This window comes from Littorina saxatilis, linkage group LG3 (genome assembly GCF_037325665.1).
Source record: "Littorina saxatilis isolate snail1 linkage group LG3, US_GU_Lsax_2.0, whole genome shotgun sequence".
Lineage (NCBI taxonomy): Eukaryota > Metazoa > Mollusca > Gastropoda > Littorinimorpha > Littorinidae > Littorina > Littorina saxatilis.
Window position 1 is genome coordinate 66,568,682 of NC_090247.1, and position 21,821 is coordinate 66,590,502.

The 21,821-nt window shown below is 41.9% G+C and overlaps 1 protein-coding gene across 2 annotated transcripts; it reads left to right on the forward strand.

Annotated features, from left to right (window-relative positions):
• Positions 1-96: 96 nt before the first annotated feature.
• On the forward strand, positions 97-21,306 carry LOC138963031 (histone-binding protein RBBP4). 2 transcript variants are annotated; one of them, XM_070335017.1, is made up of 15 exons: positions 97-220; positions 1,070-1,217; positions 1,807-1,857; positions 3,964-4,076; positions 4,603-4,776; positions 6,082-6,136; positions 7,544-7,604; positions 7,910-8,002; positions 8,259-8,326; positions 8,808-8,934; positions 15,784-15,861; positions 17,073-17,149; positions 18,084-18,141; positions 18,888-18,998; positions 19,620-21,306. In XM_070335017.1, exons 1-15 carry the CDS (start codon positions 202-204, stop codon positions 19,680-19,682), a joined length of 1,296 nt encoding a protein of 431 aa, XP_070191118.1. In that variant the 5' UTR covers positions 97-201; the 3' UTR covers positions 19,683-21,306. The 2 variants fall into 2 exon arrangements, with proteins under 2 accessions (XP_070191118.1, XP_070191119.1); XM_070335018.1 differs by having other exon boundaries at positions 3,982-4,076; positions 19,620-21,305.
• The last annotated feature ends 515 nt before the right edge of the window (positions 21,307-21,821 follow it).

A 21,821-nucleotide genomic window follows, 5' to 3' on the forward strand; every position in this document is an offset into this window, starting at 1 on the left:
TAACTAGCCAGATGTAATTTGTAACAGTTGACAAATAAATCCATGCAATTGAATGTTTTATGTGGTAGATTCAGAATTAAATTTTACTGCGGGCCTGCTAATGGAAATTGGCGCGAGCATCCTGTAAACGGCGTGAGTGTCGAGCATTGTGTGGAAAACAAGACAGAAACCCAAATATTCTGTGGGCTAAAAAGGCTCAAAATGACGACTGAAAAAGAAGGTAAATTAGACAAACTTGTTGCTGCCTCAAAAACGTGTTCTGCTTCGTTGAACTCTGACATTCTCTTTTTTTTCATTCGTCATACTCATAGCCTATGAAAGACACAGACAAAATGAAACCGGTAGTAGTAACAGAACACACTTACACCGGCGCTGTGCTCTGATATGTTGCCATTAGATGTCTGCAGTACTGCATGCACTCCATTCAGTCTCTTATGTATCATGGTATTTTTTATTAATAAGAGGGCAAGATTTAATTTGAATTCCCCAGGCTATTACTAGTATTAGTATTACTGGTACAAAGGCGTGTAGACTAGGAGATGGCAGATCAGTCAAGGGGCCATAACTCTTGTCCACAGCGAGGGAAGGCGATGGGAAGAGACCCTATCGGTATTCCAATCCAAGCTCTTGCAAACTTCAAAGCATTTGGTTTTGCTATCTCATGAGAGCTGCTACAGCCAATGTTTGAAGTTCTCGGGACTGTCAAAGGGGAAAGCATTTAACAAAGAGCATGTCTCCCGGGAGCTGCTCGGGATTCGGATACCAAAAAGGTCCCGTCTAGTCATATCTAGAGAACGTCATTTTTTCAATATCATTATCAGAGATCTTTTATTTTGGGTCTTCATTGTCTTGAGTGTAACTGTAGGTACACATGTATAACAAAGTCACTCATGCACACATTCTTTGCACTGGTGGGTACATTCGATGAATTGTAACAGTAACAGTAACACTAACAAGACGTAGCATTCGATAGGTCTGTTTTACTTGCTCACTTGATTTCTTTTTTAATTCCATTTAGAAAAATTAAACACTAATGCTGAATTTTCAACTTTTTTCTTTTTGTTCCCAGGAGGATTTGATGATGCTGTAGAGGAGAGGGTGATCAACGAAGAGTACAAAATATGGAAGAAAAATACACCGTTCCTATACGACCTTGTCATGACACACGCTCTGGAATGGCCCAGTTTGACGGCACAGTGGCTTCCAGATGTTACACGGTGAGTTGCAGGGTTCAGCCTGAGAAAAAAGGCAATGGGACATTTGTCCCCCTCAACCAAATTCTGATGAGACATAGTATCATAGGTGAAGTCAAGAGCCAAGAGGGCTTAGGCAGCCTGTACACGTTTTTCACCAAAGAAGCAACAATGGTGCAATCTGAGAATTAGTCGCTATATTGTGTTATCTGTGTGTGTGTGTATATACATGTACATATTGCGGTGCAGATGTACGTAATCTCAATGCGCCCTTTGACGCGCTGAGGGGAATTGTAATTGGACATTTTTAGATTGAACGCGCCAATGGCACAGGGCGCACCAGTAAACCGAACCCTGGAGTTATGTTATTACCATGTCCATTAGTAACTCTGTGTTCTGTGAAGTATATTTCTACCTGATGAATTGTAACGTCAGGTTTAAATCATCAAGGCTACGTGTGTCAGAAAGCATGAATGTATCTACAAATTTATTTTGCTTCCCAGGTATGTGGTGTTGAACTTGAATGTCTTTACCAGCACTTTCTGTCATATAATTTTACAAATGAAAAGAAATGTAATAAAACTAATACCTGTTGTTTGTTTTATATTTTCAGACCTGAAGGCAAAGACTACTCGTTACACAGACTGATCCTTGGAACTCACACGTAAGTATTTACATGAACAAAATCTGAGAGTACAGTTGTTTGAATATTGTCAATCAACGTCATCTGTCTGGGAAAAGTGGCTGTGTTAGTACTGTCACTGAAACATGTCTGCAGAACATCAGATCAATCTGAATCTAATAATTACTGTGTCCCACACTAGCCCAGAAGTCAGTGAAACATGCTTTAAGTTATTTCTAGCTGTTAACTTCTTTTGTCTTTCTTTTATTTAAAAACAGAAGGTAGGAAGTATTGGAAAAGCACTTTTTTTTTAACTTGTAAACTGACTGAGAATTTTAAGATGACACTACTCTAACGAGTCTAAGTTGAGGTGTAATACTTTTGAACACTCTTTCTGTAACCAGTTTTTAACACAGTAAGTCAGAGAACATAATTCAACTGGCAAAAGTAGCACACATGTTCAGGGATGTCGTTAGGCATCGGACATGGACCAATTGAAAGGCTCAAATGTCCGATTCACATAGCGGTCAGATGTCCTATCGTTTTGAACTGAGCGCTGTCATTGTCCGATAAGAACTCCCATTGCATCGGACAGCGTGATATTCGATATTTTCCGTCCAAGATCCACATTTTCAAAAAGTGACCGAGCACTCTCGCGTACAGGTGCACTGAAGTTGTGTAGTGCTGATCTTGCGTTTTCAGGAATTCCGAACCGTTTGCGATATGAGCCGTTCGTGTACTCCCGTCTGCAGCATACAAAAGTTAGGAGTACGGTAAACAACTCCAACTGACTATTAAGTCTTGCGTCTGCTTTCGGTTTTAGTTCGAGACATTTTGACGAAACGCATTGAATTATGTCACCGAAATCAAACTAAAGCCTGCCAAAGATCAACAAAAGCTGACGATCTTTGGCTTTTCGGCATCCTGTGCTACGTTTGAGTCAAAAACGTGAAAACACGGCGAGCGTCATTCTTGAAAATGACAGCGCCAATGACAGTGTCGCCGCTGAAACTGACACAACCACGGAAAGAGAAGTTTTGTCTTTTGTACAGGACATGTTGTCGGCACGACAGGAAATTCGTAGAAACGGCCTTTTAACTATTCATGGCTGACCCTGTTTGGTTGGTTAGACCTTGACAGCAAGGGGACCATACTGCTTTGTCGAATCTGTGTTGAACCAGACTTTTTTTCTCTCAGTATTTCATTTTGTAGTCAAATCATGCAGTTTGTGAGACAATCACAAAAAGAGTGCTGAAGGTTTTCGTTGCTTTTTAGATGTTTGTTTCTTTTTGTGTGTGTCCTATTTGGAACTAAATTGATAAAACAATGTATGCACAAATGTTTGGTGTATATATATCTTATAAAAATATATGTCTGTGTGTTAAAGCATGTGTGTGTGCACATGATTTGGGAACCATTCCATGGACAGTGTTTTGCACAAAATTATGATGTCCTATTGAAATTTCTGAAAGTGGTCAAATGTCCTATTGATTCTGAAGAGATCAGGACATTTGTCCTATAGGTGTGAATTTGTAACAACATCCCTGCAAGTTGAACACTAATGTCCATTTGAACACTCGTGTTATTACTGTTAGCCATGTGAGCTACTTTAAGTTTTACCTGTTGAATTATGCACTGATAAAGTTCTATGTCTTACTGTGTTCAAAAGTGGAACATTGCAGTTAAATAGATGTAGTAAATTCATCTATAATAATTTTTAAATTTACCCGCATTTCAAGACTCCAATTTTTGCTATTGACTCAAAAACAGAATGCCAGAACATGTTTTTAGTCTCTTTGTTTTTGGATTTGCTCATCTATAAGGCCAAAACAAAACAATATAGTCTGTTTACGGTAACATAGGCCAAAAAAATAGGGTCGGTAGGTCGGGATTTTTTATTTTTTTTATTATGATTTTTGTTATTTCTTCCAAAAAACCATATTTTTAAGTTATTTTGCCAAAAAAATAGACCTTTTTTTCTCTCAAAAAAAGGCCCCAAAAAGTCGAGGGTCGCACAAAAAAATAGGGTCGGTCGGGATACCGTAAACAGACTATTTTTATGTTGTTGGCCTAATAAACTTATTTTTGAATTGTTTGATTTGTGTGTACCAAGGCCATTGAGAGATTCATGTTTATTGTTGATAATAGTGTTGCCTCGACCAACAGGTCAGATGAACAGAATCACCTGCTCATAGCCAGCGTCCAGCTCCCCAACGACAACGCTCAATTTGATGCGTCACATTATGACAGTGACAAGGGAGGTCAGTTGCTGGGGAAAGAAATGAGGGGATAACTTTTATTGGAATTATAATGTATGTCAAAAACTCAAATTAATATTTTATAGTTCAACAAAGAGCCTGTCTAGCATAAACACCTGGGCAACAGAGCGAATGCATTTCTTTTGTGGCAGGTGTTCGAAAGGTAAGCAGTTTGGGGAAAAAAAGAATAACATTAACGGGCGTGCTGATGTTGCAGGCTGTCTTTTTGTAGCGTTTTTGTGTTTCGGTTGTTTGTGCCATCTGTTTGTGTGGTTTTATATTTCATTTATCACAAAGAGATCAGTTTGCAGTTCAAATGAATGTAAATAAAGAGAACATCCATGAGCGCTTCAGTAAATTGCGTGTTGGTTTTTTTAAAGCAGCACGCCTTTACTACTTTAGTTTTAGTGCATGACTTTTTTTGTTGAAATATTGGCCGTTCAGTGGAGATCAGCTGAGGTGCACACGTGTATGAGATTCTGCTGCACTTTGAACTTCTCTTACATAAGTTTTCTGCATTGTCATCTAGAGTTTGGCGGCTTTGGGTCAGTGAGTGGGAAGATTGAGATAGAGATCAAGATTAACCACGAAGGGGAGGTCAACAGGGCGCGCTACATGCCCCAGAACCCTTGCATCATCGCCACCAAGACACCTTCCAGTGACGTCCTCGTCTTCGACTACACAAAGCATCCCTCAAAACCTGGTGAGTTCTTGGAAATCATTCCTCGATGAGACATAGGGGGATTCGTTAATATAAGCTTTATGCTTGAGTTCGGATTCCTTATCAGCTAATGTCATATATTGTATGTCGCAGTACTAAAACTGAATAAAGTTTTGTTTAAACCAAGACATATGTGTTTGTGGGTATGTCTGAAACCAGATTTCTGGCAAACCAGCTGTCTGGAAGAATGTAAAGTTGTGAACTAAGGAATAATATTAATAACTCTCATCCTGAAGAATTGGTGGATGGGACCAAAATATCCAATGGAGGTTCCACACACATCCATAGGGAGATCATTTATTGTTTGAAAACCATGGGGATAGGATTCTTCAGTAGTTATTTCAGACCGAGTTTAAAAAATAATGTTAAAAAGTCGTGGAGAGGGAATAGTGATGGTAGGGACAGTAGTTTTAATGTGAGTGGAATACATGCCAGTTGATTCTGTAGCTGTGGATCCAGTAGATATAATTATGCAGTCTGTTTAAGTTTTGAAAATGAATTTTATCAGGCTTGCTGTGCTTCCAGTTAAGCCTTTTCTATGCTGGTGCATACTGAGTCCTTTTTGAGTCACTTGAGAAAAAGTGACTCTATGTAATCGGTCAGTGTTAGTCTGTCCGGCCGGCCGGCCGTCCGTAGACACCACCTTAACGTTGGACTTTTCTCGGAAACTATCAAAGCGATCGGGCTCATATTTTGTTTAGTCGTGACCTCCAATGACCTCTACACTTTAACAATGGTTTCGTTGACCTTTGACCTTTTTCAAGGTCACAGGTCAGCGTCAAAGGAAAAATTAGACATTTTATATCTTTGACAAAGTTCATCGGATGTGATTGAAACTTTGTAGGATTATTCTTTACATCAAAGTATTTACATCTGTAGCCTTTTACGAACGTTATCAGAAAAACAAGGGAGATAACTAGCCTTTTCTGTTCGGCAACACACAACTTAACGTTGGGCTTTTCTCGGAAACTATAAAAGTGACCGGGCTCAAATTTTATGTGAACGTGACTCATTGTGTTGTGAATAGCAATTTCTTCCTGTCCATCTGATGCCTCATATAATATTCAGAACTGCGAAAGTGACTCGATCGAGCGTTTGCTCTTCTTGTTAAATAATAATAATTAGGGTATCTATATGGCGCAAATCCTAACTTAGTTCTAAGTGCCTTACAAAAATAATTAACAACAAAACTTGTGTGTCACATGATTGTTGACCTGTGACAAGGGGTACTGTCTTGAAAATTCAGTTGACTAACGGAGAGCATTGTGAATGTTTTTTCTTTGTCAGATCCAAGTGGGGAGTGCACCCCCGAGCTGCGTCTGAAGGGTCACCAGAAGGAAGGGTGAGTAACTTGGTGTTTTATAATCCTCGTGACACTGAGGTGTTACAGTGGACCTCCCCTTTTTTTTCTTCTTCTTCTGCGTTCGTGGGCTGAAACTCCCACGTACACTCGTGTGGTTTTTTTTGCATGAGTGGAATTTTACGTGTATGACCGTTTTTTACACCGGCACGGTTGGCCTAGTGGTAAGGCGTCCGCCCCGTGATCGGGAGGTCGTGGGTTCAAACCCCGGCCGGGTCATACCTAAGACTTTAAAATTGGCAATCTAGTGGCTGCTCCGCCTGTCGTCTGGCATTATGGGGTTAGTGCTAGGACTGGTTGATCCGGTGTCAGAATATTGTGACTGGGTGAGACATGAAGCCTGTGCTGCGACTTCTGTCTTGTGTGTGGCGCACGTTATATGTCAAAGCAGCACCGCCCTGATATGGCCCTTCGTGGTCGGCTGGGCATTAAGCAAACAAACAAACCGTTTTTTACCCCGCCATTTAGGCAGCCATACGCCGTTTTCGGAGGAAGCATGCTGGGTATTTTCGTGTTTCTATAACCCACCGAACTCTGACATGGATTACAGGATCTTTTTCGTGCGCACTTGGTCTTGTGCTTGCGTGTACACATGGGGGGTGTTCGGACACCGAGGAGAGTCTGCACACAAAGTTGACTCTGAGAAATAAATCTCTCGCCGAACGTGGGGACGAACTCACGCCGACAGCGGCCAACTGGATACAAATCCAGCGCGCTACCGACTGAGCTACATCCCCGCCCCAACTCCCCTTTTAAGACCTTCACAAATCTGAAAAAATCCGGTCTTAAAAAGGAGGGAGTCTTGAAATGCGGGTACATTTACACAGGTTATTAGGCACAAAAAAAAAATAGGTCTGTTTACGGTAACCCGACCGACCCTATTTTTTTCGCGCGACCCTAGACTTTTTTTGGCATTTGGGGGGGGGGGGGGGGATCTTTTGGTTTTTTTTTTTGCAAAATAACGTAAAAATATGTTTTTTTTTTAAAAAAACCAAAAAATCCCGACCTACCGACCCTATTTTTTTGGCCTATTTTACCGTAAACAGACCTATATTTTTTTTTTGGCCTTAACAGAAAGTCTTAGAAATCAGGGTCATAAAAGGGGGTAGGGGGGGGTCTTAAGAGCGGGGTGCCACTGTGTTGACTGTATTCTCAATTTAGTGGTCTTACGATCATCAGTGTCAACTGTCATAAGTAAGTGGTAAAAATAATGACCAGCTTTTGACAGTTTAAAAAGCTCAACAGTGTAAAGTTGATCACGTTGCAAAATATTCCTGTTACTGTGTTGTACATGAGACACCTCGGATGTGTCACAAGCTTTGGGGAAGAAAGGGAAGTGGGGTTTGCCAATTTCTGTGAACTGATGGTAGCTTGTTTTCTGATTTTTAGGTACGGACTGTCCTGGAATCCCAACTTGAATGGACACTTGTTGAGTGCTTCGGATGACCATGTAAGTGGCTGTTAAATCAAAGCTTATAGATATGAGCTGTGCTGCTCTCAAATGTGTGTTACGTATCTTGTGTGGAATTTCTATTCAACAGTATCTTTAACCCCTTTTGTCGTGTGGCTTTGATGTGTGATTGACTGCGAGTGTGCTTTTACTGAGTCTATGTTGCATTGTGTTTGTGATACATGTTGTTAATTATCTTCAATCTTGTTTTAATGATGATATGGTGTACTTTATGGTTTGATGAACTCCTTTCTTTGCTAATAAGTGCTGGTTGTTAATGTTATATCTATGTTTTGTACTTTCAGACAATCTGTTTGTGGGACGTCAACAGCTCACAGAAAGAAACACGAGTGATCGACGCTCACACCATTTTTACAGGACACACATCAGTCGTAGAGGTAGCTATACAGTTTGTTTTTCTCTTTTGCATGTTGCGCAGCAGGCTACGGTCAGGCATCAGATCTTTGTACCTTTTTTTCTTCTCAAAGCCTCAGAGATCCTTCTTGACATCCCCAGATTGCACAGATTTGTTTCTGTTTTTCCATGATTATCCTGCCCGACGTATAGTCTTTCACAGCATGCATGCTCTGTGTTGTATTTACAATGGTGCTTTATTGGGCAAATGTTTGACCATACTGCTGACATTTTTTTCAGGATGTGGCCTGGCACCTTCTGCACGAGAGTCTCTTTGGTTCAGTTGCTGATGACCAGAAACTGATGATGTAAGTTGACTCATGTTTTTTTTGTTCTTTTCCTCATAAATTATAATGCAACACGGGTATGAGCAATAAAAGAAAATCTTTAATGTTGGTTTATGGCAAAGTATTTTTTTATTTGATTGATGTTTTTGCCGAGAATAGGTATGGCAATGGCTTACATTTCTGAGAATGGTATCTTTTTTCTATGCCTTGGATTAAAAAATGTTAAAATTTTGATAGGAATGGCGTGATGGTGATAAGTGTTTATTAACGCCCTCACGGTAAGACCATCAGGGGCATGTTCCCGGGTGTGACTTCAGATTGTTGAATTAGAAGGGCTTCTAATATGTAAGTTTTTATATGAAGGTCTTCTGGTGTGGACATCTGTGATTTATCAACATGCTTCTGCATCCTAATGACACTTTCTGGAACCGGTCTGTGAGAAGAAGAGAGTGAAGCACACACATTCTCACTTTGCTTACTAATATAACTATTGTGTTTTCAGCTGGGACACACGGTCCAACACAACCAACAAACCCAGCCACACAGTGGACGCCCACACGGCTGAAGTCAACTGTCTCTCCTTCAACCCTTACAGCGAGTTCATTCTGGCAACTGGCTCTGCGGACAAAGTGAGTACAGTGGAACCCCCTTTTTTTTTAGACCTCCACTAATCTGAAAAATCATGTCCTTAAAAAGAAGAAGTCTTTTGAATAGAGAGTGCAAGAAGTTTTTCGCTTTGATTCTCTGAAGTCAGTGGAACCCCTCTCTGAATATTTGTAATGTGATTACTCTGCTGTGAAACCCAATTCCTGTGATATGAGAGGGTAAATTCACATAGTGCAATATCATATTTGATTGTATCCCTTTTATGTTTTATGTGTGTCGTCCTATACAAATGTTGTTATAATCGTTTACAGGCAGGCAGGGTGTGCCGAAGAAAAATTTCTATTTTTGACTCACATGCGAAGCAAAAGTGATCGAGTCTATGTACTCACCCGAGTCGTCCGTCCGTCCGTCCGGCCGGCCGTCCGGAAAACTTTAACGTTGGATATTTCTTGGACACTATTCAGTCTATCAGTACCAAATTAAATTACATCCTTTACCCAACTCACAAATAGCAATTAACTCTAGTTCAGTGCTGGTAACGCTGTACGCGTCCCCTTGGTAACAAGGAAGGCGCCTCTAAAAAAAGAGTGACATGAGACCCGTAAGGGTGTCTAAGCCAGCCCGGAAACGAGACCCCTTCCGTATGCGCGCGCATATGCCGCCATCTTATCATTCTCAACTCAGCGCCCAACAGGACTGGTCGCTATACTGTACGCTCCGACTGTTTTCAGTCTTGTTGCTTTGTCTTCTGACTTTGGCTTCTACCCCTTGGTCTGCCGCCTAGCTTGGTCTGCATCCTTGCTGTTATCGGGTGAGCTTTCTTGTTTTTGTAAACTTTGGCGACATTTTGTCGCATGTTTGTGAACTTGTGAAATTTTCTGGAAGAAAGTTTGTTTTCGTGAGTTCGCTTTACCATGGCGGTTAACGCCAAGCCTAAACTAGTTCGAGACAGGCTTCGGCTACAGCTTCTCCTACTGCTAGTTTAGCTTCGTCTAAGTTCTCGTCTAGAAGGAAGAGTGCTGGGAAAACCGCTACTTCACTTTCTGATTCGGGTATCGATAGATGTCTGAAGGTTGTTGACAAATCTTCGTCCGCCATGTTGTCCGTTTAAAAGGACAAGGTCACGCTTGGTGACAAAGATGTTTTGAATTTTGTTAAACATGTTGTTGGTCGGGGGCTCCTGGCTATTCAGGTGCCTTGCCCTCCAATATTGCTTCGTTGCTTCTGACTGTTAGTTCCCAGGTATCAACGTTGGCGGCCGATTTGTGTCGCGCTTTTGCGAACTTGTATGATGTTTTCTTGTAGAAATTTTTCGTAAGTTCGTTATGTCATGGCGGAGTACGCCAAGATTGATCCAGTTTGAGACAGACTACTGCTGCAGCGTCTCCTACTAAGGAAGCTTTCTTGTTTAGAAAGAGTAAGAGTGTCGGATTTACAGCCATTTCACTTTCAGAACCGGGAACAGACAGATGTTTGGATGTTTTGGTCGACAAGCCGTCGGCCTCCATTTTGTCCACTTTTAGGGACAAGGTCACGCGTGGTGACAAAGATGTTTGTGTTGATAAGGTTGTTGTTGTGTCGGAGGCATCTGGTGGTTCAGGTGTTTTGCCCTCCGACATTGTGTTGTTGTTTCTGACGTTTAGTTCGCAGGTTTCGACATTTCGGTTTTGACGGCAACTTTAGCAGAACTTCGTTCACTTCAGTCTGGCGTTTTCGATGTTCGTCTTCGGGGTGTATCCGGTCTTTGCCTTTGGCTTCCACTTCCGGTTCCACCTCTGCAACTGTTTCTGCTTTGGATTCAACTTCCGTTCTGCAAGCGGAAGTGCACGCTTCGCAGCTTGGCTACGGTCGTCTTGTGTCCTTGCTGCAGGAGCCTTGGCTCGTTTAAGGTATGTTTTCTCCACTCGTTGCCGGGTTCTCCGGTGACAGTGGTGTGCGAACGCAGGAGCGAGTAGACCGTGATCGCGGCGAAAGCACCGAAACCCCCGCCGTTAATCCGCATTGAGCGCTTTCGGTAGAGGCTAGGAGCCCTGTTGTTCGTAAGGATTTGTCGTACCACTCTCTCAGAGGTTCAGGTACTTCATTTCCTCTTCCGCCCTGGGGGCAGGAAGTTGAGGGTGACTCCGGAGCTGACCAGGAGAGTCTCTCTGGGGTCACCTACCTGACTACGATGGCGAGCAGGAAGGTTAACGAGGGTGCGTCCGCGGGTGCGGACGAGACCCAGCTTACTTGCCGTTCAAGTTGTCCAGCGCAGTGACGTGGGCAGCGGAAAACGGCATTTAGGTTTTGTGGAAGTTGGTGATTCTTGGATCGACCGGGAACGTCTTTCCGGGGGTCACCTTCCTGATTGCGATTGCGAGCATGAAGGAAAGGTTAACGAGGGTGCTTCCATATGAGGGTGCGTCCACGGGGATGGACGACACCCAGCTTAACTTGCCGTTCAAGTTGTCCAGCGCAGTGACGTGGGCGGCGGAAAACGGCATTTAAGTTTTGACCGGAAGGGGTGGTTGAGAGCAAGGCGTAACTTACTCCACCTCTGTCTGGTTCCGACTTCCGGAAGTTCGGAGGAACAGGATGTTCTCTTCAGCTTTCGGGAATCGTTGTCCATTGCCCTGGAGTTGGCACATGGCCGCGTGTAGCCGGGTTCACCGGTGAAAGTGGTGTACGTTCGCAGGAGGAATGTAGCACGCATTTTCGCGGCTGGGCAACGTAATCTTCCGCCCTGGGGGCAGGAAGTTGTTGGGCTGGGTGATTCTTGGGTTGACCATGCGGGTCTCTCTGGGGGTCACCTTCCTAACTCTGATACCAAGCAGGAAGGAGAGGCTTGTGAGGGTGTGTCCACGGTAGTGGATGACACCCAGCTTATCCTGCCGTTCAAGTTGTCCAGCGTATTGACGGGGGCAGTGGAAAACGGCATTTAGGTTTTGACAGGAAGGGGTGGCTGGGAGAAATTTTTACTTCTTCCACCTCTACCTTTGTTCGACGACTTCCGGAGGTTGGAGGAACGGGAAGTTCTCTTCCGCGGTCGGGAATCGTCGTTCATTGCCCTGAAGATGGCAAATGTCTTGATTTTTTACTTCCGCTTTCTCCCGGGGGGCAGGAAGTGAGCAGTAGGGCTGATTTCTTTGTTGGACTATTTAGTCAAACAGAGTCAGCTTCCGGATTGCACGGTTGTGCTTGACGGCTGTTCAATTGAAGGTGCTTCTGCTTTACTGAAAAGCACTGATTTTAGGTTCCGTTTCATGTTAGCAAGTGCAGTGGCGCTCGCAGCTGAAATGGTTCGAGGTACAAAGGGATCTTCCGGTGTGTTTCTTTGCAACCGGTTGGTTCTGATGTTTACTAATCCATGGCCGGTTTTGCGGCTGTGCTTCCGGTACAGGATGGGATAGCCTTCTACCGTTAACACTGTGGTGTTGGTAGTCGGCACTTTTCAGCCTTTGGCTCCCGGTTCCGTTACTGCGGTTCCTTTGCTGTTTTACAGGCTGTATCCACTTCCTCTTCCAGTCTTTCAGCTGGAAGGAGACAGGTGGATGGAGTATCTGGTTATGGAGTTCTGGTGTTTGGAAATTTTTTTCAAAACTTTTCCGATTTTTGGCAAGTTTTGCCTTATCGGGATTGGTGACTGGTTCTCATCATTTTGATGATCGTTATGTTTTCGAACAAGGGGAGGCTCATACTTCAGCTGTGTCGCTGTTCGCGGCAGTTTGTAGTGGATTTGAGCCTTCTGAGGAGAATCTTTGGGTGTTAAGTTCTTAGATTCTCTGGCGGGGTCTTTTTGTATTTGTGGAAGTTTTCACAAGCGAGTCTTCTTTGTCACCACTACCTTTTTGGACAACGCTCGACTTTATACCTGTGGCGGTGTTGCTTTAGCTTGTGTCTTACGCTCTAGTAGCTTGTCACTCGCGGAGCGCTTTCTGTAGGCTTGGGCTAACTCCAAGCTTAAGAACTTAGGTTCTCTTTTTTCGTTCTACGGAACCGCCCTCGGGTTTGACAAACATCCTTCTGGATTTGGATAGCTAGGAGAAACTGTCTGTAAGATCAAGATCTCCTAGCTCTGGTAGATTGTGGCTTCGGTTTCTTATGATTGGCTCTTTTGAACAAAACTTGCTTTTATTCTCTCGCCTGGGCGGTTACGTTCTAACTGGATATCTTTGTGGTCCGACAGGACTCAGATACAAAGGATGTAACTTTGCGGGTTTTTTACCTGAGAGTAAGCCTCTGCCTTTAAAGTATTGTTCTTTTGGCTAGGCTTTAATCTCTTTCTTGTGGGAAAGGTCTCTTTTTGAGGCCACTTCTATGCACGCGGGCTTTTATCTTTCAAAGAGACGTTCACGGTAAAAGGGAAGCGCAAGGCAGGCTTTGGCTGTTGTTTGTTTCCAAACGAATAGCTTCAGGCTGGCTGTTATCTACTTTAGCTTTTGACTCTATACCCTCACTTTCACAGGGTCTTTATCTTAGATCGTTTTGGCTACCTGTTGGTCGCACAGTACGGATCTTTCCTATCTTGGTTCCAGACCTCTTAAGGCTGGCAAGAAGGCGTTTTTGCTTTCTCACATTCGAATTTTACGGATGTCTACTGTAAGGGTATCCTGGAGATACTTAGGGGCTTCCGCCTCAACTCTGGATTTGGTCCAGAGTCTTTATATATAGGGGTTTTGGCGTGTTTGTTCACTTGTCACTTAGACTGGCTTGGTACAAAGTGCTTTTTTCTTACGGAAAGAACTCCTCTTCTCCGTTTAATACAGCTGGCGATCCACCTATTCTGGGTTTCCGTTTTTTCTTACATGTCTTATTTTTAAGACTTTATGTATTTTCTGTCGCATTGTTACGGCTTGGTGCAGCGTTGCTTTAACACGTTTCAAGACTAGCCTGGCGGATCTACACGGAAAACGGCCAAGCTTACTCTAGTAGCTTCTGTGAGAAGTGTGAGCAAGCGTACTTTCTGGCTATTTATATGTACAGCTTTTTCAAGAAAGGCTGATCTATGACTTTTAGATTTCTTTGAAATGTTCTGGCTTTTGAGCGGAAAATGGATTAAACAAGCTTCAAATTGCTTTTTCAATTCATGAAGCAAGAGTTTGGCTCCTTTAGAGTCTCGCTTAGTCACTTAAACTTTTCGGTTTTCGAAGATTTTTTCTGATTCGCACGGATCTTGTTAGATTGTTGAATCAAAGGTCACTTGCCGTGTCTTTCATCTCTGTCGTGATTTAACCTAGGCGTTCTTGCGGAAAACGGGGAAAACCAGCTTCCTATTGCATTTTCAATTCATGAAGCAAGAGTTTGGCTCTTTTAGAGTCAGGTTTAGCCATTTTTAATATTTCTGACTTTCACGGATCTTGTTAGATCATTGAATCAAAGGGCTTTTGCCTTATCTTTCAGCTTCGTCGTGATGTGACTTTGAACGGTTGGAAACGACGTTAATCACTGAGTTTAGGATGGTAGAGGTCTATCTACTCTGGTAGAGGTACGACTTTTTGCGCTACCTGCTATGGTAGCCGCAGGACAAGTCCTTCTTCTTTGATTTTCGGTAAGTACCCGCCACCTATAGTAGCAATCTGCTATTTGTGAGTTGGGTAAAGGATGTAATTTAATTAAAAATTTTATAAATAAATTTTCATTTAATTAATACTTACCCAACTCACAACGTTTATTCCCTCCCACCTCCCCGCTGTGGTTGGTACTGGGGTCTAAAAAAGAGTGAGTTGGGCTTCGTTTCGAATGATAAGATGGCGGCATATGCGCGCGCATACGGAAGGGGTCTCGTTTCCGGGCTGGCTTAGACACCCTTACGGGTCTCATGTCACTCTTTTTTTAGAGGCGCCTTCCTTGTTACCAAGGGGACGCGTACAGCGTTACCAGCACTGAACTAGAGTTAATTGCTATTTGTGAGTTGGGTAAGTATTAATTAAATGAAAATTTATTTATAAAATTTTTAATTTGGCAAGATGGTGTATGATGACAAGGCCCCAAAAAACATACATAGCATCTTGACCTTGCTTCAAGGTCAAGGTCGCAGGGGCCATAAATGTCTAAAAAAACAGCTATTTTTCACATTTTTCACATTTTCTCTGAAGTTTTTGAGATTGAATACCTCACCTATATATGATATATAGGGCAAAGTAAGCCCCATCTTTTGATACCAGTTTGGTTTACCTTGCGTCAAGGTCACAGGAGCTCTTCAAAGTTGGATTGTATACATATTTTGAAGTGACCTTGACCCTGAACTATGGAAGATAACTGTTTCAAACTTAAAAATTATGTGGGGCACATGTTATGCTTTCATCATGAGACACATTTGGTCACATATGATCAAGGTCAAGGTCACTTTGACCCTTATGAAATGTGACCAAAATAAGGTAGTGAACCACTAAAAGTGACCATATCTCATGGTAGAAAGAGCCAATAAGCACCATTGTACTTCCTATGTCTTGAATTAACAGCTTTGTGTTGCATGACCTTGGTTGACCTTGGGTCAAGGTCACATGTATTTTGGTAGGAAAAATGTGTAAAGCAGTTCTTAGTGATATGTCATTGCTAGGTTTAGTTATTTGACCTTGACCCTGAATGTCAAGGTCATGTCAAGGTCAAGCATGTGAGTCGTATGGGCTTTGCCCTTCTTGTTATGTAATATTTTAATGGACAATAAAGTGCTGTTATTGTTATTGTTATTATTGAAGACTTCCACAATTCTGAGAAAATCAGGTCTTAAAAAGGAGGGAGGCTTAAATTGGGGGTAAATTTACAGAGATTATGAACCCAAAATATAAGAAAACAGAAGGGAGGGAATCTTCAATCAGGGGTCATAATAGGTTCTAATTTTGTGGTGTGTGCTTTACTGAAAATGTCAATATAAAAATGTTATTGTGTTGCAGACTGTGGCTCTATGGGACTTGCGGAACTTGAAACTCAAGCTACATTCCTTTGAATCTCACAAAGACGAAATCTTCCAGGTATGAAATTCTGCTCTTTATTTCTTATGTCTGTTGCATGTGTCTGCAGGTACAATTCGTAGTGTCTTTATACCTTTTCACTGGTGAAGAGATTTAGTTACCTGTGGAGGCCATTGATGTAGGGCCAGGGGTAAACCTGACATGTTGCTTTCCTTATCGGCTATGAAGAAGGCTTTCACAAAAATGGCATGCATGTGTTTTAGAAATCTGTAATTTTGTTTTTATAAGGGCAATACAATCTTTGAGTCTCGACACTTTTTAAGAGTGTGCGGTTAAAGGTATTTATGCTGAAGTTTGTTGTAGGTTGAATCCCTACAAGCAAAAATATGCATTATCATTTTTGATAAGAATGTAGTGGTAATAACAAACTTAACCCATTTGACCCCAGGCCAGCGGCAGCCATTTTACTATGAAATCCCATGTACAGGGAAGTAATTCCGTCACATGTCACTTGTACAAACATTTAAAAAATGAAATAAAATGCTGTTTAAAAAGTTTGACTCACCTGTGTATTTTTCCTTGATGCACAAAACATCATTCCTTCAAATAAAAAAAAAATTTTTTTGCAGCTACACAGCACAGGAATGTATTAAAAAAAAATCAGAAGTACAAAATTTCACTTTCACGCAAGCACCAACATCAGTGTCTGGTCTCTTATACTCTTTCAAAACAGTGTCAGACTGTTGAAAACACACAGACTTGCAGCAAGGGTCCAACCTCCACAAAAGAAAAAGCTGCAGAAGGCTGCTACTGCAGCAGTTCCAAATGAAACTGAGCAAAACAGTGTCCCTTACACAGGTCTAAGTCCGTAAATCCCTGAAAAACATCGTTGTCATCGTCCGAGTCCCCCATGAAGTCGTACCAAAACTCTGCGTTTGATCGTGTATCCATTTCGAAGTTTCAAAAAATCGCTACTCCTCTCACAGTGAACCAATTTTCAAGAAGAAAACATGTGCACAACCGGAAGGAAGTCGCGAAAACAACGAAGTCTCGTCCGCGAGAGTCTCGTTTATAACAACAACAATGGCTGCGCCCTACTGAGACACGTGTTTAGCGGCTGGTAGCGGGCGCTCCGCGGTCAGCCACTGCAGAAAAACAGCGGGCGCTAGCGGGCGCTCCGGGGCCAAATGGGTTAAGTCTTTTCTGCTTTTTGCTTGAAAAATCATGGGTAGAAACAAGAATTTATGCGTCATGTTTACTTTGCATCACAGGTGCAGTGGTCCCCTCATAACGAAACCATCCTGGCATCCAGTGGCACTGACCGCCGTCTGCATGTGTGGGATCTCAGGTATGCTTGTCTGTGGGTGTGTGAGTGAGGTATAATTTTGAATTCAGTATTATATGAAGTCTTATATCGCGCGCATATCTCCAGACTCGGACTCAAGGCGCAGGGATCTATTTATGCCGTGTGAGATGGAATTTTTTACACAATACATCACGCATTCACATCGACCAGCAGATCGCAGCCATTTCGGCGCATATCCTACTTTTTACGGCCTATTATTCCAAGTCACACGGGTATTTTGGTGGACATTTTTTATCTATGCCTATACAATTTTGCCAGGAAAGACCCTTTTGTCAATCGTGGGATCTTTAACGTGCACACCCCAATGTAGTGTACACGAAGGGACCTCGGTTTTTCGTCTCATCCGAAAGACTAGCACTTGAACCCATCACCTAGGTTAGGAGAGGGGGGGGGGGAATTGCTAACGCCCTGACCCAGGGTCGAACTCGCTTTCGAGCGCAAGTGCGTTACCACTCGGCCACCAAGGCCATCGCTCCCTTTTTTAAGATATCAAAAAGTTGTAGAAAATCAGGTCTGAAAAAGGAGGGAGTCTTAAAATTGAGATAAATTTCACTATGTTATGAACAGAAAATCTTCACAATGCAAGGTCTTAAAAAGGGGGAAGTCCTACACTTCCTGGGTCTTACAGGAGGGGTTTCACTGTAGTCTGTTTCTCAGGTAACAGATTACGTTAGTGCGGGATTCCGCAAACAGACAATTTCTTGGTGTGTGTATGTCATGAGATTTCATCTTCTTGATGTGTTTTTGACCATGAACATGACCTTTTTCCATACTGAATATGAAAACTAAACAAAAGAATGAGTTTGATGTTCTAATTGCTGTCTTGAGAAGGGGTTGGTTTGCTTTGCTGTGAAACATTCCTGCTTGATTATTTTTACAATACGCACATGCAATAAATGACTGTGTGTATTTGCAGCAAAATTGGCGAGGAACAGTCAGCAGAGGATGCTGAAGACGGTCCACCAGAACTCTTGGTGAGTGGGAGTTGTACTTGTACCCCTTAGCAAGTTCCATTAAGTTGTTGGCAGAAACGATCCCAGTTGCATCCAATCTGCATTGCCCTTCTTGCTGTTTGAATTGGACAATGCTTTATAATAAATAAAAAAAAGTAGAAGTGGTAGTTACATGAATGGCAAATGAAATATAAGCATGGTAGGCAATGCTGGGCTTACACTCACAGTTGTTACTCCATAACTAAAGAGAGCTTGTTTCTGTGCAACTGTTCAAAAACCTGTGTATGATGCTTGCGTAGAATGAAACAGACAAAAACACGGAAGATTGGGATGTTATACTTAGCAACATATGGGAGCAATAAGCCACAAAAGATGTAATAGTTCTTAGGTAATCACAAGCTCTGGGCTTGGGTGATAGAGCAAATCTGTCTTACAGTAACTTTTACTCGAGTCAGTTGAACATGTTCTGCTGATCTTTCTTTGTGGGTGTGGTGTGTGTGGGTAAATTTGTCAGATAACGACATTGATCAGTTTGAGTAGAAGCGCTGATCTTTCTGTGTAGGTGAGGTATTTGTGTAAATATAGTTTATAGGTTGGGTTTACAGAAAATCTTTCACAAATTTGTGTTAGGACAATTAGCAGCATTTAACCGCTCTTTAGTGCCAAAATGAAGTTGGTGAGTTTGGCTAATTTAGCTTTTACTCTGTTTGACTTTGTTCAGTTAATCATACAGTCAGAGCTAATCTTGTTTCCTGCATATTTTGCAGTTTATCCATGGAGGCCACACCGCAAAAATCTCGGACTTCTCATGGAACCCCAATGAACCCTGGGTCATCTGCTCTGTATCGGAAGACAACATCATGCAAGTTTGGCAGATGGTAAGTCACTTGGAAAGAATGTTGATTTTGAACATGTGAAAAAATGGGTCTTGAAAGGGAGGGAGTCATATATGTGGGAGTCTTTAAAGAGGGGGTTCTCTGTACTGTATTTACGTTGATGCCACTACCAGGAACTTTGCATCTTGGGCCCATTAGGCCAAAAAGAAAAATATGTCTGTTTCCGGTAACCGGACCGACCCTATTTTTAAGCGCCGACCCTGAAGATTTTTTTCGCTTTTTGTTCAGTTAATCATACAGTCAGAGCTAATCTTGTTTCCTGCATATTCCCCCCCCCCCCCCCCCTCAAAAAAAATATATATATATATATGAAGTCAAGTATACTTTATTTAGTTTCAATATATCTGGGTCAAAAACATGTGCTAAATAAATTGTAAGTAAACTAAGGAAGCGTTTTTAAAAAAAAAACACGTAAAAAGACATTAACAAAACGTTAAAAAAAAAGTTGTTAAAAAAAAAATTTTAAAACCGACCGACCGTATTTTTTGGGGCGATGTTACCGGAAACAGACATATTTTTCTTTTTGGCCTTATTGATCGTTTCAGACGATTCCAAACCTGGTAGTAATATTTTATCTAACCACGTGTTGTGTTTGTTTTTCAGGCTGAAAATATCTACAATGACGAAGAACCCGACGCGCCAGCTGGTGACTTGGAGGCATCCTAATTTATGGGACTGTGACGTGTATTATGCAAGCAGCACACAACACACAGCCAATCACAACAGAAGTGTAGAACCATCTTTTCATCGTCATCATCGCAGCAGGACCGGTTTGCCATTTATGTATGCTATGTACTGTACAGTTGAATGTTCGCTTCTTTGTCTTTGTCTATGTGGACTGAAGACTTCTTGGATACTTTCAAGATTTGTTGCTACCTTAATGTTTAGCAGCTTAACCAGATTACAGTGGAACCTCCCTTTTACAACTTCAAAAAATCTGACAAATCAATAAGGTGGGATTCAAAAACTAACAGAGGATGCGAACAGAATATCTGAAAACGTAAACCTAAGATCTTAAAAGGGAGGAAGTCTTACAATTTTGAACTGCTTTTTTTTTTATGTGAACAGCTTAGATCATGGGTCACTGAAGTGTTGCACAGACGGTCAAAAATAAAGTGCAAGAGAATGCACTCTAAGTGATATAGTACTGTTGCTTAGAGTCTGTAGGATGCAAAACGGCGAAAAACGCAAAAAGAAACAAGCGTTCCAGACTTTGACAGTCTTTCTGTGTTGGTTACCGCAAATTCTTCTGCTCATACAGGTATATCAAACAAGTTAAGGATATGTCTTCAGTGCTATTGATCAGATGTTTAACAGCCGTGTTTGGGTCACAGACTTATGTGTATTCAAAGATATGCATTTCTTCTTCTCAAAACCGTTGTTCCTGGATTTGAGCAATATTGTACTATGACGTCACAGGTCCTTGACCACGCCTACCCTCAAAATAGCGTTTTTGATGGTATGACTCACTTTCAACCGTGGAAACGGTGACTTAAACTGAACGATATTCAGATTTTTTACCCCAGAGAGTTTGTTTGGTATCTGAACTTACAGGGCATACCCATTCCGTGTAAATCCACCGGGCAGTCAGGCTGATTTAGCGTGTAAAAGAGAGTGACCGCCATATTGGATCGTGGTTCTGGATGGTGTTTTTGCCGGGTAGCTGCAGTTGATGTGCAATAAATCTAACACCTTAGGTAGCAGGCTCCCCACATTTTACAGAACAATGACAGAAACACTCATCTGTATTCGTTTCAGTACTAAGAGCAAAACGAAACAGAAAATGGTCGCTGTAACGGTTTTCCGTTAATATTTTGTTATATCAAATCTTATCTTATGTACGCGCATAACGTAGACACCAAGACATTCCAATGCATCCACACACATTGAGGCAACACTGTTTCAACATATTTTATGATAATGCATTCAAGTTGGCCGCATATTTTATTGGAATGAACTGACTAGCAGGGGGAAAATTCGGCCTGAATACGGCTGGAAACACAGAATCAGTCTATGTTTCTCGCAATACCTTTACACTCAGTTGACAAAAAAGGAACATAACTAATTCTAACAACCAATACATCAAATTAAAGCTACGACCTTTAACTTTCCAGCAAAATAAGTAACATTACGTAACAAGAAGGGCAAAGCCCATACGACTCACATGCTTGACCTCGACCTTTAGGGTAACTAAACCTAGCAATGACATCATACACTAAGAACTGCTTTACACATTTTTCCTACCAAAATACATGTGACCTTGACCCAAGGTCAAGGTCATCCAAGGTCATGCAACACAAAGCTGTTAATTCAAGACATAGGAAGTACAATGGTGCTTATTGGCTCTTTCTACCATGAGATATGGTCACTTTTAGTGGTTCACTACCTTATTTTGGTCACATTTCATAAGGGTCAAAGTGACCTTGACCTTGATCATATGTGACCAAATGTGTCTCATGATGAAAGCATAACATGTGCCCCACATAATTTTTAAGTTTGAAACAGTTATCTTCCATAGTTCAGGGTCAAGGTCACTTCAAAATATGTATACAATCCAACTTTGAAGAGCTCCTGTGACCTTGACCTTGAAGCAAGGTAAACCAAACTGGTATCAAAAGATGGGGCTTACTTTGCCCTATATATCATATATAGGTGAGGTATTGAATCTCAAAAACTTCAGAGAAAATGGGAAAAATGTGAAAAATAGCTGGTTTTTAGGCAACATTTATGGCCCCTGCGACCTTGACCTTGAAGCAAGGTCAAGATGCTATGTATGTTTTTTGGGGCCTTGTCATCATACACCAT

Bases quoted from the DNA above. Each gene is read 5' to 3' on its own strand.
- LOC138963031 (XM_070335017.1), top strand. The intron at 1,218-1,806 runs GTGAGTTGCAGG...TTATATTTTCAG, and splicing joins TGGCTTCCAGATGTTACACG to ACCTGAAGGCAAAGACTACT. The intron at 7,605-7,909 runs GTAAGTGGCTGT...TTGTACTTTCAG, and splicing joins TGAGTGCTTCGGATGACCAT to ACAATCTGTTTGTGGGACGT.